Source organism: Phocoena sinus, chromosome 15, assembly GCF_008692025.1.
Source record: "Phocoena sinus isolate mPhoSin1 chromosome 15, mPhoSin1.pri, whole genome shotgun sequence".
Lineage (NCBI taxonomy): Eukaryota > Metazoa > Chordata > Mammalia > Artiodactyla > Phocoenidae > Phocoena > Phocoena sinus.
Genome location: NC_045777.1, coordinates 39,832,231 through 39,850,366, shown reverse-complemented (window position 1 = coordinate 39,850,366; position 18,136 = coordinate 39,832,231). Strand labels below are relative to the sequence as shown.

At 41.3% G+C, this 18,136-nt stretch overlaps 1 protein-coding gene across 3 annotated transcripts in view; it reads left to right on the top strand.

Annotated features, from left to right (window-relative positions):
- TASP1 (taspase 1) overlaps nucleotides 1–8,976 on the top strand; it is a 248,776-nt gene extending 239,800 nt beyond the window's left edge. For 2 of the 3 annotated variants that reach the window (XR_004345945.1, XM_032606608.1), the window contains exon 14: nucleotides 7,913–8,972. Coding sequence is in view for 2 of the 3 variants with exons in the window: in XM_032606608.1 (XP_032462499.1) it covers nucleotides 7,913–8,005 (93 nt within the window). In the remaining variant the exon portion in view is untranslated. Of the gene's footprint in view, nucleotides 1–7,912 lie in introns of all 3 variants that reach the window. The other variant, XM_032606609.1, reaches the window with a different exon arrangement.
- The last annotated feature ends 9,160 nt before the right edge of the window (nucleotides 8,977–18,136 follow it).

Genomic DNA, 18,136 nt, shown 5'->3' with positions numbered 1-18,136 from the left:
TAGCCAATTTATAGCCATGGGCCAGAAGTGCAGGTGACAACCTGAACTTGCGATTGGTATCTGGCATGGTGGGGAGACAGTCTTGTGGGACTGAGCTCTTAACCTGTGGGCTCTATCTCCTGGCAGATGGTGTCAGGACTGAGTTAAATTGTAGAACACCCAATCAGTACCCACAGAGTTAATAGCTTGGTAGTGTTGGAAAACACGTTGGAGTGTTATACCCTCTTAGTGTATGGTCACGTGCCTTTGTTAATGGTTTTCTAATCATCTCATATGGCCTTACTTGTCTTCCCAACAACATGACATGTTCTTAGAAGGTAATTTGCCAGTATTCTACCACTTTGGTTTTCTCTGTAGCACCCAGGCATGCTGAGCTGATTGTTTTTGAGCCATCGAAGGTTAATGATACAGCAAGCAGGTATATACAAAGCCCTTAGCAGTTAGCAAATACTCAGCAATTGTTAATTATTGTATCAGTGAGAGCAAAGCAGCAGCATCAAAAATATTGGCCTAAAAATGTCCATTTTCTTCAACCTTACCTTTTAGCATGCAGCTAATTTTTCATTAAAATATCTCGTTCTATTTTTGAAGACTATCAAACATTTCAAATAGAATTACCCAATTCCGGGATATCAGCTAATGTGTAACAGCTATAGTGCTGCATAATGTTTTGTGCTATGGCTATGTGTTTGTTTGAATAATAAGAATCTAATGTGTTGACACGTGCTTTCATTGCGTGCAGTATCTCATGTAGTCCTTGTCAACCTGATGACAAATGCTCTTACAGTAAGTCCCCTACATACGAATGAGTTCTGTTCCGAGAGCGAGTTTGTAAAGTCCACCTTGTTCTTAAGTCCAACAAAGTTAGCCTAGGTACCCAACTAACACAATCGGCTATATAGTACTGTACTGTAATAGGTTTATAATACTTTTCACACAAATAACATAAAACAAACACAAAATATAAAGAAAACATTTTATATCTTACAGTATGGTACCTTGAAAAGTACAGTAGTGCAGTACAACAGCTGGCACACAGGGGCTGGCATCGAGTGAACAGGCAAGAAGAGTTACTGACTGGAGGAGGGAGAGGAGGTGGGAGATGGTAGAGCTGAAGGATCGTCAGCAATAGGAGATGGAGGGCAAGCTGCAGTTTCACTCATGCCTGACATTAGTGCCACAGGTTCTGGTTCCTTGCTGGATTCAATTCTATCTACCCTCTTGAAAAAACGATCCAGTGATGTCTGGGTAGTAGCTCTTTTTTTCTCGTCATAGAAGACACAGAGGCACTGGATTGCATTCTGAACGGCTGCTGCATCCTTCTTGTACCATTCTACGTTCGGGTCCTGTGCCTCAAAAACTAACAGTGCCTCCTCGGATAAGGAAAATCCCCTTGCCATTTCCTGCATTGTGTATCTCTTTGGTCCGCCGGAAGCATCGCCACCAAACAACAGAGTTAAGCCTGTCCTTTGCTGCTTTATAGCCTGGCATCAGCTTTTCCTCCTTACTGATGTAACTTCGGTCTGGCATCCTCTTGCAGTACAGTCCTGTCTCATCCACATTAAAAACCTGCTCAGGTAGATACATGCCTTCATCAATAATTTCTCGAAGCGTTTCAGGAAATTCCCAGGCAGCTACCGGGCAGCTACCGTATCTGCACTTGCTGCCTCGCCACTTACTTTTACGTTGTGAAGGTTGGCTCTAGCCTTGAACCGATGAAACCAGCCATGGTTGGCATTAAAAGATGCACCCTCTGATTCTTCACCATGTTTCTTCTTCAAGTCTTCATAAAGGCTTTTAGCTTTCTCTTGAATCACCATTAAGCTGAGCGGGACTCGACACTGATGTGATCCTGCATCCGCAGACTGAGAAGTTTCTCCGTCACTTTTCCACGCTTCTTCGATATTATTGTTGGCATCATTGGCACAGCAGACTTCACATGTTCCATGATCTTGTCCTCATTCTTCAGAATCGTGCCGATGGTTGAATGATTCATGTTATAAGAACGAGCGACGTCTACCATCCTTTCGCCTCGCTCCACTCTCTCAGTTATTTTTACTTTTGTTTCCATTGTTATCGCTTGGCACTTCTTAGCAGTACGAGCTACATCACCGCTGCTTTTACGCTTGATTCTGGACATCCTGGGCTTGAAATAAAGATACTATACTACAGTACTCTATACAGTACTGTAAAGTACACAAAAACACAACCACTTGTAGAGGATGCACGCATGTGACAGTGTACGCCAGACGCATGAACTGACTTATGTAATTACATGCAAACACACGTGCGCATCTTTGAAAGTTCACAAGTTGAAGGTTCATATGTAGGGGACTTACTGTATAGCTGTTTTAGAGGTGGGGTCCTGAGAAGTTAAGTAACCAGCAGAGGTTACATAGCTAGTAAGTGCAGAGGCCCGGATGGAATCGTTGTTAAAGATAACTCCAGCTGCTGTAACAAGCAAACCCCAGAATACATGTGTATAGTTGTTCAAACACAATAAGAAGCATGTTTCTCATTCACATAAAATACAAATTGGGGTTTCTGATTGGCAGAGGACTCTCTTCCAAATTATGATTCAGGGTCCCAAGCTCCTTACATCACCTAGGCCTCAGGTCATCAGAGAAAGCGCATGGAGAATGGTTTGTAAGATTTTCTGCCGGGCCTGGTAGTGGCACACATCACTTCAGTCCATCAGCCTGATTGTAGTCACATAGCCACATCTAACTGCAAAGAAGCCTGGGAAATATAGTCCAGCATTGTGTCCAGGAAGAAGAGATGGCCCAGAATTCAAGGTGCTCTGATCCTGTAACCCATGCACATAGCCCTTATGATAAACTGCCTTTGTAGATTAACTTTAGAATGGGACACTATATGTTGTATGCTACATGCACTTTCTTAGCCACTGATCAATGAAAAAACTGTTGTTTTTTTCTTTTTAAAGGCAGAAAACCAAACTCTCAGAATTATGAAACCAATGAATAAAATATTTCCAAGAGCTTTTTTTCTGAGCTGTGTCTGTCTAGATTTTATGTCCCTGACCCCACCAAAGGAGGATAATAAGTTGTTTAAGAGAATCTTCCCTTGACTGTTGTGGCAGATCTCAAGCAACTCTCCCGCGAGTGGAAAGATAGATTAAAATATAACCACTAAATGAAGGCTTTGAGACTTTCAAAATTAAATTGTGCGCTTATAGTTTTCCTGGAAACCACAAAAAGCAGTCACTAAGGTGGTCTCAAAAGATTTCAAGACACGAGTATGAAAGATAGGAAGTCTCAGCTACTACTTAGATTGTGATTAGGATATCAAGCAATTATATAATTTCTGTATTATTCTTTTCTTTCACTTTCTCATTTTGAAGTCTTCAGGCTAAATATGTTATTATGCAATGTATTTGGTTTTATAGAAAGATACAGCCCTAGGACTGTTGGCTTTGAATAGACAGTTTAATTTACAAGGTGATAGTTCTTCTAGGAGTGTTAACCTCAAGGATCTGTCCGGTCACTCAGGGAATTAGCAAGAAAGCAGAGAATTCTAACTCCAAGGCCGTTGGGTCCCATTGGTTTGGCACTGTTAGCATCTGCAGGATCTAAGGCTCTATCTCCATTCTAAAAGCATAATCACTTGGAAAGTGGGAAACTGGAGTCAGTCCATACTTTTAAAAAATCTATTTAAAAATAATCTTTACTCTAACAAACTAGTGTGATTGACTTTTTAACCAAACTGACTGGTCACACGAGTTAAAACACCTGAGATTCTTTGTACATAAACATAGCTCTGAAGGGTATACTTTAGTCACTTCTCCACTCAGTGAGCATTTCCAGAGTGTGCCTTTGTGTCAGACACTTTGACAGGTGCAGGGAATACAGCGGTGAGTGTATGACAAACTCCTGCCTCCAGCTGGCTTTCAATTACAGAGATTCAAAACAAACCAAAACCCGGACAGTTACATCACAAGATGTGAAATGCTCAGCTGGGAGCTGTAGGAGCTAGAAGGAGGGTTTCTAGATCTGGAGGAGGATCCAGTCAAGGACGTCTTTCCCGGAGAAAGAACCGAAAAGGATGTTAGAGACACGGAATCCTCGTTAGAGAGGTGTATGAGAGAGGCATTCTGAAGGAATGGAGGGAGAATACCCAAAATGCCGCTGCTCTGGCATCTACCATTTTCATGTGCTATTTCTCATTAGTTCCAAATTCCAGTAAAAGTACACTGCTACTTAAATGGTTTTAAAGACACCTTGTTAAGGTCTTAGGCTTATAGGACACCCTAGAGTCTGCATAGTCCTTACACACCCAATATAAAATACTTTATTGCACTTTTAAATGCTGGCATACAAGTTCATCATAGACAGTGGTGAACTGTCCACAGACATTTTTAGGCTCAAGGAATTCAAACCCACTTCTCCAAAAGAACTTTTAGAGATAAACACTCATATAAAATATTCTCTTAAACAGCCCCCACTGTTTATAATATGATTTGATGCTCCACTGAAATTTCCACAGAAAGCTTCAAATACATCTTGGCTCAAACTTTTCCAGGCCAAGGTTACTTATTTTCCGATGAGTCAGAAGACCATGTTGATTGATGAAACTGGTGAAGTGTTGACATACATTTGGACGGTTAACCATTCTATTCCCCTCAACACCAAAATCATGCCAGTGTGTTTTGTAATTGCAAAATCCCCATTGACTAGATGATAATTTAGGGAAGCAGTAATCCTGAGAAGTTAATCTTAACAACTTGTTTGTCTGGTTGAGCATTTCTGTCTTATGTAAACAGCTCAATTTATACAAATCTCAATGTATTTTTGAAGTATTTTGCCCATGTACTATTAATAAATATCTCAAGACCTTTGTCATCTTTTCCAGTTCTTTTCCTTCCTAACTCTCCTTGACACTTTGTGGTTTAGCTCAGTTTATTTAGATGTTTTTCTGTTGTAAACTTGGTGTGGGTAGGAATGTTAGAGGTAAGTTTGGATTGGCCATCTGTGTTTCTGTAAATCTCAGAGGATTGCTATCAGGTCCCCTGGTCTGTGGGACAGCAGTTTCTTCCTTCTAGTCCTGGGTCTTTTTCATGCTCAGCAGAAAAATCAGTTGCTTTAAGACTGACATTCCCCTGGTCAAGTTGCAGGCTGTCTGCTTGGACATATGGTCGCTCTTTGATCTTTTAACAATTAATTTATTCTCTGTTGCCTCTGGTGCCTAGACCACCAGGCCTGCCAGGAAGTCTCACTGGATTCTCTCTGAATCTCTGGGAAATGTGAGGATGGAGTTTCCTGTGAGCTTCACTTTTAGGGGCAGATATCTTAAGTAACCTGATTGGAAATTTTCAACCTATTTGTGAACAGAGCCTGGTGTTAATATTTCTCCATTGGGGTCTGCACCATGGATTCATTCCTAGCTAACCCCTTCTCTTAATGCCATCTTATAGAATACAGTTCTGGACTAGGAAGAAAATGGTCGTTTCTGCTTTCTTCTTTTTTTTAACTGTGCTAAAATATACATAACATAGAATGTACTATTTTAACCATGTTGGGTGTACTGTGCAGTGGCATTTAGTACATTCACGTTTTGTGCAACCATCGCCACCGTCCACCTCCAGAACTTTTCACCTTCGCAAACTGAGACTGTATGCCTATTAAGTAATGGCCCCATAATTCTACCTACCCTCAGCCCCTGGCAACCACCATTCTGCTTCCTGTCCTGTGAATTTGACTTCTAGGTACCTCATATAAGTGGAATCATGCAATATTTGTCCTTTTGTGTCTGGCTTATTTCATTGAGCTTAGTATCTTCAGAGCTGATCCATGTTGTACCATGTGTCAGAATGTCATTTCTTTTTAAAGCTGAATAACATACCACTGTATGTATAGACCATATTTTGTTTATTTACCTGTTGATGGACATTTGGGTTGCTTCTACTTTTTGACTATTGTGAATAATGCTGCTATGAGCATTGTGTACAAATATATGAGTCCCTGCTTTTACTTGTTTTGGGCATATACCCTGAAGTGGAATTGTTGGATCGTATGATAATTCTATGTTTAATTTTTTGAGGAACGACCATATTGTTTTCCACACTCTTGATCCCTGTCCTAGCCATGTGACTGTTTCATGGCTGAGGAGGGTGAGATGAGAGATGAGATAGACTAAGGGGCTTCTCCTCTCTCAGGGAAAAAAATTCTTTGACCTCATGTTAATGAATCCCTGAAAGAATAAAAGGGCCCCATCAACACTGAGCCCTGGGAGTTGTAGATCTGAGCGTTTTGTGCCTGATGTGACAAGGGCTGCTGGGTAGCAGGATTAAACAACACGTCCTCTTCAAACTTCTCCCGCTAGGTTAATAAGACATCACAAGAAATGAAAGATCCACAAATGAGTCTTACTGTGGACTTCTCGGGTATAATATATCTGTACTTATAAGATGTAATAAGATGTACTAAACAGCCTTCAGATGCAATAACAAGGCCAGATTCTGGGACAGGGTGCCCAGAGGCGTGAGCCTGGCGACCAAACTCAGTGATACTCACCTCCCAGGAGGTGCCACATGGACTGCCTTGCCCAGCTCTCCACCCCAAAGTTGACGGGCCACCCTCCTGGAGGTTACAGGTGACTTCCTGCCTTGCGCACAGAAACACTAAGTACCCAGAGAACATTTTCTGTTCTCCAGAGCTTTCCAAATTGCTGACTTATGTCAGCTCCTCTAATAGGACTTGTGCAGTGAGACCCAAGAACAGTATCTACCGTCAAACTAAAACCAGATGGCTTACCTGTTGCTCCATCTAAAGCATATGCTTGCTTTATTTTTGGTTGTGTGAGAGGATGTCAGACCCACCCCAGGCTTGGCCACCTCACCAGCTGCATCCAGCAAGTTCACTCTGGGACTTGAACTCCCTTGGGTTCAGTCCTCAGGAAAAGCTTGTGTGGAGAAGCAGAATCAGAGAGGATTCCTGAAGGATATACAGTCCCTCTGTTCTTCTTAGGAACTCTGACATTTATCTATCCCCGGATTAAGCCAGATCATCAAAAAAAGGAATTCCTGGCTGACGTGGTCCTGACCCCTTGTGGAAGAGCTTTTCCTGCTGGCCTCCTGTGAGTGATGCTGTAATGTTCAGCCCTACAAAACTCCTTGTTGTACAACCGCTGTCTTCACTCATCCGCTATACACAGTACCTGCTGTGGGTGAAGCCCTACAAGAGGAATGGCTCCTTGGACTCTGTGCCGGGAATGGTTTTCTCCTTTGAGTGGTTGGTTTGTGTGATCCCGTTATACCATGTGGACCCCTGTCTGGTCTTGGCCACTGAGAAGCTCTGAGACAGAGCAGCAGTCTGCCTCCAGCACAGGGACAGAACTCAGGCTAGATTTTGTGTGTTAACTCATGCCTGTCTTTAACTTATTTTTGTAAGTTCTTCTTTTTCTTTTTTTTTGTCATTGCCTCACTTGAGGTTGTTGAGTGATCTGATTTTTGTAAGCTATTTAAATCCTTTAAGGAGTCAATTGAGGGAATAATCATGAATCGGGTATTCTCAGTTGCTTTTAATGTTCAGAGGACAAAATGTGTATCAACTGGTAGTTTTCAGGTAACTGGAATATGCTCAATACAGGTGGCCTTAAAACCACTCGTATTCTGAGTGTGACTAAACTGTAAGCTCTGTGCTCCTGGGGGCCTGGGCTGTCCCGGTCTCTATCTCCAGCTACCAGTGCTGTGCTTGGCAGGTAGTAGGTACTCAGTTAATATCCCCTGAGATTTGGACAAACAGGATCTGTCTGCACCTGAGTTACCCGCCAGCACAGCCTGTAGATGCTCAGAAGCAAAGAGAAGCCAAGATGCTCTGGTGTTTTCTCCGCCTTTGTCGCACGTCAGGGGGACACAGCTGGCACCTCTAACAGTCTTCCGTCTCCTCCTCTGCAGACTCACATTTCCAGACTCCCTCCCGGTGCGGTAGCTGGACAGTCCGTGGCGATTGAAGGTGGGGTCTGCCGCCTGGAGAGCCCAGTGAGCTGAACCTTCAGGCCGAACACAGAGCATCTGAGCGGCATTTCAGAACCCGAGCTTCGCAGGGTTTTAACCGAAGTTGGATGTTTTATCTTCCTCATTTTATAATTCCTGTCACAGCCTCGTGCATCGCTCGCGACACTAGTGCTGCTGTAGTTAGCGCTTGGTGACACGCGCGTCTTGGGCAGATGAGCGGGACTCTGTGTGTGTGCGTGCGTGTGTGTGCGTGCGCCCTTGTGCATGCACAGTGCGTATGCTTGCTTCTCCTTCGATGAAATAGAAACTCCTCCTTATTGTGTAACCTCAGACCAAGAATGATTAAATCATCTTCCCAAAATGTGTCTTTAACTGTTTACAAGTAAAACCTAAAGTTGCAGGAAACATTGTTGATTTCACGAAGAGGTACCAACTGTCTTTGATATAACATGTCGGAACTGCAATCTACTTGTTGAAATGACTGACAGTGGCCATGCTCCATATGATAACAGTGCTAGTAACAAAGTGTTTTTATTTGTTAGCCAGTTTAAGTGGATCCTATGGTAACTTAAACTGTTGTTCTCATCCCTCATATGGGGCATTTTTCTTTAACAAAGAATGGTTTCAGTGAAACAATCTAGCAGAGAATTAAGGTCAGAACCTTTTTAAGTAATAGTCTTATTGATAAAGTTTGTACTTCTTTCCTCAAGCTTTTCTAAGCTTAAATACTGCATAGCTTCGAGCTGTGTGTACTATATTATGAAAGAATATGTAAAGAGAACATACAGTAATGCACAGTCCTTAATTTGTGTATAATGGAATGTTATTTACAATGTAACACTGTAAATAAGAAAGCAAAATTTATGGGAAAATTCAATATTATCTTTGTTTCTTGTTTAAATATATTTTTAAGATAAAGGAACAAAAATAAAAGAAACATATTACTGGGTATAGTGTGTGACTCCTCTTCTCAGACTAATAAATTATCTTTTGAATCGTAGATTGGAGAGCCGTTTTTTGTTTTTAAAAAGTTACTTCTTCTGGAAATCATACCTTTATGCGTCTTGCTGTGGTTCTGAGTATTCAAAATTCAGTTTCATCTCTGTTTAATTAGGCTGGACACCAGCAAGATGAAAGACGAACTTAGTACATGATTGAATGGTCAATACAGAAGTCCCTAAAATTTTCATTGTAATTTGATAAAAAAATAACCAAGGGAAGCCATAAGAACACTTTGCTTTGAGAAATGGTAGTGGCAGCTGAAAAGTCAATGGTTTCAGTTGATAAATTGCTTCTAAATGTTATATTTAGTGATTCTGGAGCCACATAAGAAAACCAAGACTTTCCTTTTGATTTTACATGTAAGAAGTAACTATTAAGAAGATACTAAAGATAGACTCGCTCAGGGGGAGGAAGTTCCCTGCACCATATAATCATGGCTCTGGGCGGTAACTGATAAAGCCCCAGATGAAATTATACACTTGACATCGATGTATGGGCAAATTATAAAGGAAAGACAACCAAAATGGAGTGGGTGTAAATATGAATGCTTTGGGAGTTGCTGACTTATATTCCTCGTACAGGCAATTACATTTGTCTCGCTGTGTTCTCGTAGACAGGTTGGTGCCGTGGTATCTGTTTCTCATTCTTAATGAGGCTGAGAACTTAGTAAGAGATGGGCTGGCTGGTGGGGAGCCTTTGGCTTCAAAAGCTTTCAAAGACCTGTTACCTGTTGGCAGGGTTTTTTCAGGAACTGGATTGGATCACATAAAACTATCAGGACACTTTGGAGTCTGAAAATCATCTGACCTATTTCACCAGGAATGCCATTTCTTTCATCTCCTTTTGACTTTATTCTGTTCATATTTAAAAGTTTGGGCTTGTTAAACACCCCTTTTATGAAGAGATTAAAATGGTCAGTATAAAAGAACACAGCCCCTCCAAAAACAGTTTGTTAGGACTTTAGTCTCCAGTTTCTAATTTTTCTTTTTTTTCTAATTTAAGGAATATTATGAAACCAGGAGGAAAAACAAGTCGAAGGGTCATGGAGGCAAGAAATCTTAATTATAAGATCAGATGTTAAAGAATAGATACCGGAACCAGGAGGTATTGACAGATATAAAATCAACTTTGTTTCACACAAAAGTAGGAAAGATAGAAACAGATAAGAATGTAACCTCATTCCCTAGTCTGGCCTATATCACCAAGACTCTGAAGCTGTGTTTGAAGGTACCCACTTTTAATGTGGATGATCCTAACTATAGGCCTGTATTCTATTTCATTTTAAGGCCTGAGCGTTGGATGTTTGGTTCTCTTGGGTACAGTTAAGCCTGGCCTGGATGCCTCAAGGCTGTCACTGTGATCCTGCTCTGAGTTTGGAAACAGGGGTGTCTTCCGCACTTGGTAAGGAGGCGGAGGGTGTGTGCTCTCCCCTAAGGAGTTCCTGTGCTGACTGACAGGTGTGGCAGCCTTGTCTGGGCTCTGTCCTCGCTTGTCACCTCTGCCACCTCTCCCTGCTTCCTGTGTGTCTGCCTGTGGCGGGCCCTTTCTTATCGTCTAAATGCCTCTTCTAAATGTGAACTTGAACGCAGGTGCCAACGTCTGTTAGAACTGTGTACGAAGAACATATAAACAAGCCCCTGATGCTAGTCTGAGATGCTTGTCTGTGAGCAAAATGGATGGGTTTTAGTTTATAGATGTAAGGACATCTCTTTTGGTTCCTCAAAAGCCTTTTGTGCCGAATTCTTTATCTTCTCCCATGTTTGAGAGTGGTGATGTTCATACCAGTTACCTGAAATAAGTAAGGTTACTCTGTTGTAACAGATGGAGGGTGTGAGGGAAGGAAGAAAGGGAGATTTAGAAAAGTACTGGAACTATTCTCATATCTTGAAATTATATTTCATTATTGTGAATTTTTAAAAATCTGGTCATGGTTATAAAAGCAATCCATGCTTATTACAAAAACATAGAAAATAAAGAAAAGCAACAAAAAATTAACTCATAACCCCACTTCCCTAGAGACAACAGTTATTAACACTTTAATAACTTGTAACCTTTACAAATAACCTTTAGCGTCTTTTTTTTTCTTTTTCTTTTTTGGCCAAGCCACGAGGCTTGTGGGATCTAATTTCCCCGACCAGGGATCAAACTCATGCCCCCTGCAATGGAAGCGTGGAGTCTAAACCACTGGACCACCAGGGAAGTCCCTTAGCTTCTATTCTTAAAGATTCTTCTCATATATAAATTTTTTGTGCTTTTAACACAAAAATGGGATTGTATTGAACCCCCAAGTGGGGTTATATAACCTTCAATTTTCACTTAATAATGTCATGGAAAGCTGTCCAAACCTATAGGGTTACACATACCTCATTTACTGCTTCCCCATACAATGCTGGTTTAGCTAATTCATATATGGACATGAATATATATATTTTATCCTGAAACTTTTATAAACTGTTCACAGTACTGACAGTACATTTTCAGCATCCATTCTCTGAGGCCACAGGTCCATGCAATGAGCAGTTAGGTAAGGTCTTAGCCAACTCAGCAGGTGTCCTGGAACAGATCACTGTCATTGCCCATGAATCTTCTGTTTCACAGAGCCCCAGACAACTTTTACAGGCTCACATCTGCACCTCTGTGCCTGAGGACTTTCTCTGGAACCGTGGAATGCTGCTCTGTCCCTGCACACAGCGGGCCAGAAGTCCAGGGAACCAGCACCCCCAGAAGCAGCTCTCAACAAGTGATGAACAGAAGTTGTTGTATAAATATACAAGGAGCTCCCTTGCTCCTTGGGTGGGGTAATTCCGAGGCAGGTGTTTCACACTGTTTTTGAGAGATTTTAAACTTCAGTTGCCCCCAGTGGTCACTGACTTATAAACACACCTTGTACTGGCTTTCTTCCCTTCCCTGTACACTTCCCCACCCCCAACCTATGTTTCCTGGAATCATCTCCCAGATGCACTACTTGCTTTCGACTCCTTGTCTTAGGGTTGCTGCTGAGGAACTTGAAACTAAGCTACATTCTGTTCCATATGCTTTTCGTCATGAAGCCTCGGAGGGCCTTTATACTCTCTCCTGCGGAGGGTAGACTCACTGGTCTGCTAGTGCACCCACTGCCAGCCCCCCACCCCGGGGACTCTCCTCCTGCCTGTTCTCCTCGTGAGCTATCTTCATCCATAACATCTGGTGGACATTCTCCAGGTGATAAGGCTGGTAGTACCACGAAGGTGGAAGTTTATGACTAAGTCAGTGCTGACAGCCATCAGACCCCTGGGGGCGGGAGAAAGCTTTTAAGGAGATGGGAATGAACAGAAGCTGAGCAGCAGCAGGTCGTCACAGGTTGATGGGCACCTTAGGGGAAATGGCCTGGAATTGTGTTAATGGTAATTGGAAGAAACCATGGCCAAAGGTGTGTTATGACTTGAAGAGACCAAAGCAGTGTTGTTAGCATCCCTGTGTTGTGAACACATCTACATGTTGACCAGGCTATAACAACCTCATGTGACACGTGTTTCCAGGAAGCCATCTCTCAAGCCTGGATATCCTTAACATAATTTTATGGTTAAATTCCTTTCTTTAAAATTGAGGTATAGTTGTTTTACAGTGTTGTGTTAGTTTCAGGTGTACAGCACGCTGATTCAGGTACACATATATTCTTTTACAGATTCTGTTCCCTTACAGGTTATTACAAAATATTGAGTATAGTTCCCTGTGCTATACAGTAGGTCCTTGTTTGTTATCTATTTTACATATAGTAGTGTGTACCTGTTCATCCCAAACTCCTAATTTATCCCTCACCTTCCTTTCCCCTTTGGTATATGATTAAATTTTTAAGCATTGCCTCCTAACATTTTTCTTAAAACAAAATGTTTATTAAGTCAAACCCATCACCTTTACTCTGACATAAACCCTATAGTTGCTCAACATTGTGAATCCCTTTGTGCCGTGATGCCTCATCTCCTTGCGCTACTTAGGGTGGCAGTGGTGGGTCACGGGGTGGAGAATCTACAGAGGGATGATGGATGGAAGCCACTCCTCCCTCCCAGGAACTGGCCCAAGAAAAGGTTGAACCCAGAAGATAAGCCTTTGTGTGTACAGTGAATTTGACTTTAGCTGGTAAACGTGGGAAGGAGGTGTGGGTGGGTGAATGTCGTGGGCTACAGGTGGGAGTGAGTGAGCGGGAGGTTGGCAACATACAAGCAATCCTTTTACATTAATATTTATTCTGGGAGAGTTAGAATTCTTAAGCAATACACTGCCTTTCCCCAACACTTCATTTGCGGAAAATTCACAAGGTATTAGCCCAGATGTGTATCATCAGAGACCCACAGGCTAACCAAATTGACCAGGCAGTTTTTCTTTTCCCACACACTGCTGTCTGAAGTGTACGGCCACAGGAAGGATTACATCGAATACTGGTAAGGGCCTTCCTCCAAGGCTGCACACTCAGCTTCCAGAAGCCCATCAGCCAAGCCCAGGGTGGTTCTTCATGACCAGTTGTGGAAAGCGGGAGGGAAAGCAAGCACCGTGGTTTCTCCTTTACATGATAGAGTCCTTGAAGCCCTGAAACCACAGTGGCAAAGCCAGAAAAACTGGGCGAGGGTTTCTCTACCTCAAACTGCCATGGAGGTTTCACTGATTGTCAACAGAGCTTCAGAAGCTGGAAAGAAAAGAATCTAAACAATTCCTTTACCCTCTGCTGTGGCTACTATCTTGAAGATCCAAAGAGTTGCTCTTAAAATGGCCTTTTCTGGCCTTGGGAAATCCAGCAGTGCTTCAGAGATAAGAGGATATTGTTCTTCTACTCTCTTAAGAAAAAACAAACGTTCTTTTCCATTCAGAAGTAGTAAGATTTTAATCTTTCCACCCAAGATTTCCCCTCAAACCTGTTAACTACCTGCCTACTCCATCTAGCTAATGCTCACTCTCTTCTTCTGGATACACAGACCAAAATTCTTGGGTTCTTTTTTTCATGTATCACAGAATAACAAACCGCCCCAAACCTGAGCAGCTTTGACAACAACTGTTTTATTTGCTCACAACTCTGTCAGTGAGACTTGGCTTTTCTGACTGGTTTTCCTGCTGCTCTCACTGGTAGTCACTGGCGTGCTGAACTTAGTTGGAGGGTGAACTGGGGCCTGGCCCAACTGAGCTTCCTTCCCCCTTGTCAGCTCAGGGCCTCCCCTGCATGAGGCCTCTCAACATGTTCCTTTCAAGACATGCTGCATCCAGGTTCCCAGCAACACAAAAGCAGAGGCTTATTATTATTTTTTTTTAATATTGAGCTGTATGAACTGTTTATATATTTTGGAGATTAATCCCTTGTCCGATGATTCGTTTGCAAATATTTTCACCCATTCTGAGGGTTGCCTTTTCGTTTTATTTGTTGTTTCCTTTGCTGTGCAAAAGCTTTTAGGTTTCATTAGGTCCCATTTGCTTATTTTTGTTTTTATTTCCATTACTGTATGAGGTGGATCAAAAAACATCTTGCTGTGATTTATGTCAAAGAGTGTTCTCCCTATGTTCTCTTCTAAGAGTTTCATAGTGTGTGGTCTTATATTTAGGTCTCTAATCCATTTTGAGTTTATTTTTGTGTATGGTGTTAGGGAGTGTTCTAATTTCATTCTTTTACATGTAGCTGTCCAGTTTTCCCAGCCACTTATTGAAGAGACTGTCTCTTCTCCAATGTATATCCTGGCCTCCTTTGTCATAGATTAGTTGACCATAGGTGCATGGGTTTATCTCTGGCCTTTCTATCCTGTTTCATTGATCTATATTTCTGTTTTTGTGCCAGTACCATATTTTCTTGATTACTGTAGCTTTGTAATATAGTCTAAAGTCAGGGAGTCTGATTCCTCCAGCTCCATTTTTTTCACTCGACTACTTTGGCTATTTGGGGTCTTTCGTGTCTCCATACAAATTTTAAGATTTTTTGTTCTAGTTCTGTGAAAAGTGCCATTGGTACTTTGATAGGGATTGCATTGAATCTGTAGATTGCTTTGGGTAGTATAGTCATTTTCACAATATTGATTCTTCCTATCCAAGAACAGGGTATACCTCTCCATCTGTTTATGTCATCTTTAATTTCTTTCATCAGTGTCTTATAGTTTTCTGCATACAGGTCTTTCGTCTCCTTAGGTAGGTTTATTCCTAGGTATTTTATTCTTTTTGTTACAATGGTAAATAGGAGTATTTCCTTAATTGCTCTTTCAGATTTTTCATCATTAGTGTATAAGAATGCAAGAGATTTCTGTGCATTAATTTTGTATCCTGCAACTTTACCAACTTCATTGCTTAGCTATAGTAGTTTTCTGGTGGCATTGTTAGGATTCTCTATGTATAGTAAACAGTGACAGTAAATAGTAAATAGTAAACATCTGTAAACAGTGACAGTTTTACTTCTTCTTTTCCAGTTTGTATTCCTTTTATTTCTTTTTCTTCTCTGATTGCTGTGGCTAGGACTTCCAAAACTATGTGGAATAATAGTGGTGAGACTGGACATCCTTGTCTTGCTCCTGATGTTAGAGGAAATGATTTCAGCTTTTCACCATTGAGAATGATGTTTGCTGTGGCTTTGTCATATATGGCCTTTGTTATGTTGAGGTAGGCTCCCTCCATGCCCACTTTTTGGAGAGTTTTTATCATAAGTGGGCGTTGAATTTTGTCAAAAGCTTTTTCTGCATCTATTGAGATGGTCATATGGTTTTTATTCTTCAGTTTGTTAATATGGTGTATCACATTGATTGATTTGCATATATTGAAGAATCCTTGCATCCTTGGGATAAATCCCACTTGATCATGGTGTATGATCCTTTTAATGTGTTGCTGGATTCTGTTTGCTAGTATTTTGTTGAGGATTTTTGCATCTATATTCATCATTGATATTGGTCTGTAATTTTCTTTTTTTGTAGTATTTTTGTCTTACTTTGGTATCAGGGTGATGGTAACCTCTTAGAATGAGTTTGGGAGTGTTCTTTCCTCTGCAGTTTTCTGGAAGAGTTTGAGAAGGATGGGTGTTAGCTCTTCTCTAAATGTTTGATAGAATTCACCTGTGAAGCCATCTGGTCCTGGACTTTTGTTTGTTGGAAGATTTTTAATCACAGTTTCAATTTCAGTGCTTGTGATTGGTCTGTTCATATTTTCTATTTCTTCCTGGTTCAGTCTTGGAAGGTTATACCTTTCTAAGAATTTGTCCATTTCTTCCAGGTTGTCCATTTTTATTGACAAAGAATTGCTTGTCGTAGTCTCTTATGCTTTGTATTTCTGTGGTGTCCATTGTAACTTCTTTTTTTTTTTTTTTTTTTTTTTTTTTTTTGCGGTATGCGGGCCTCTCACAGTTGTGGCCTCTCCCGTTGCGGAGCACTGGCTCCGGACACGCAGGCTCAGCGGCCATGGCTCACGGGCCCAGCCGCTCCACGGCATGTGGGATCTTCCCAGACCGGGGCATGAACCTGTGTCCCCTGCATCGGCAGGCGGACTCTCAACCACAGCGCCACTAGGGAAGCCCGTAACTTCTTTTTCATTTCTAATTTTATTGATTTCAGTCCTCTCCCTCTTTTCTTGATGAGGCTGGCTAAAGGTTTATCCATTTTGTTTATCTTCTCAAAGAACAGCTTTTAGTTCTATTGAACTTTGCTATTGTTTTCTTTGATTCTACTTCATTTATTTCTGCTCTGATCTTTATGATTTCTTTCCTTCTACTAACTTTGGGTTTTGTTTGTTCTTCTTTCTCTAGTTCCTTTAGGTGCAAGGTTAGACTGTGTATTTGAGATTTTTCTTGTTTCTTGTGATAGGCTTGTATTGCTATAAACTTCCCTCTTAGAACTGCTTTTGCTGCACCCCATAGGTTTTGCATCATTGTGTTTTCATTGTCATTTGTCTCTAGGTATTTTTTGATTTCCTCTTTGATATCTTCAGTGAACTCTTTTTTTTTTTTTTTTTTTTGCTGTACACGGGCCTCTCACTGTTGTGGCCTCTCCCGTTGCAGAGCACAGGCTCCAGTCGTGCAGTCTCAGCGGCCATGGCTCACGAGCCTAGCCGCTCCACAGCATGTGGGATCTTCCAGGACCAGGGCACGAACCCGTGTCCCCTGCATCAGCAGGCAGACTCTCAACCACTGCGCTACCAAGGAAGCCCAAACTCTTGGTTATTTAGTAATGTATTGTTTAACCTCCATGTATTTGTGTTTTTTACATTTTTTTCCCTGAAATTGATTTCTAATCTCATAGTGTTGTGGTCAGAAAAGGATACTTGATATGATATCAGTTTTCTTAAATTTACTGAGGCTTGATTTGTGACCCAAGATGTGATCTATCCTGGAGAATGTTCCATGAGCACTCGAGAAGAAAGTGCAATCTGCTGTTTTCGGATGTAATGTCCTATAAATATCAATTAAATCTATCTGGTCCGTTGTGTCATTTAAAGCTTGTGTTTCCTATTTAATTTTCTGTTTGGATGTGTCCATTGGTGTAAGTGAGGTGTTGAAGTCCCCCAGTATTACTGTGTTACTGTCAATTTCCTCTTTTATATCTGTTAGCAGTTGCCTTATGTATTGAGGTGCACCTACGTTGGGTGCATATATATTTATAATTGTTATATCTTCTTCTTGGATTGATCCCTTGATCATTATGTAGTGTCCTTCCTTGCCTCTTGTAACATTCTTTATTTTACCGCCTATTTCATCTGATATGAGTGTTGCTACTCCAGCTTTCTTTTGATTTCCATTTGCATGGAATATCTTTTTCCATCCCCTCACTTTCAGTCTGTATGTGTCCCTAGGTCTGAAGTGGGTCTCTTGTAGACAGCATATATATGGGTCTTGTTTTTGTATCCATTCTGCGAGCCTGTGTCTTTTGGTTGGAGCATTTAATCCATTCACGTTTAAGGTAATTATCGATATGTATGTTCCTATTACCATTTTCTTAATTGTTTTCACTTTGTTTTTGCAGGTCCTTTTCTTCTCTTGTGTTTCCCACTTAGAGAAGTTCCTTTAGCATTTGTTGTACAGCTGGTTTGGTGGTGCTGAATTCTCTTAGCTTTGGCTTGTCTGAAAAGCTTTTGATTTCTCCATCGAATCTGAATGAGATGCTTGCCAGGTAGAGTAATCTTGATTGTAGGTTCTTCCCTTTCATCACTTTAAATATGTCATGCCACTCCCTTCTG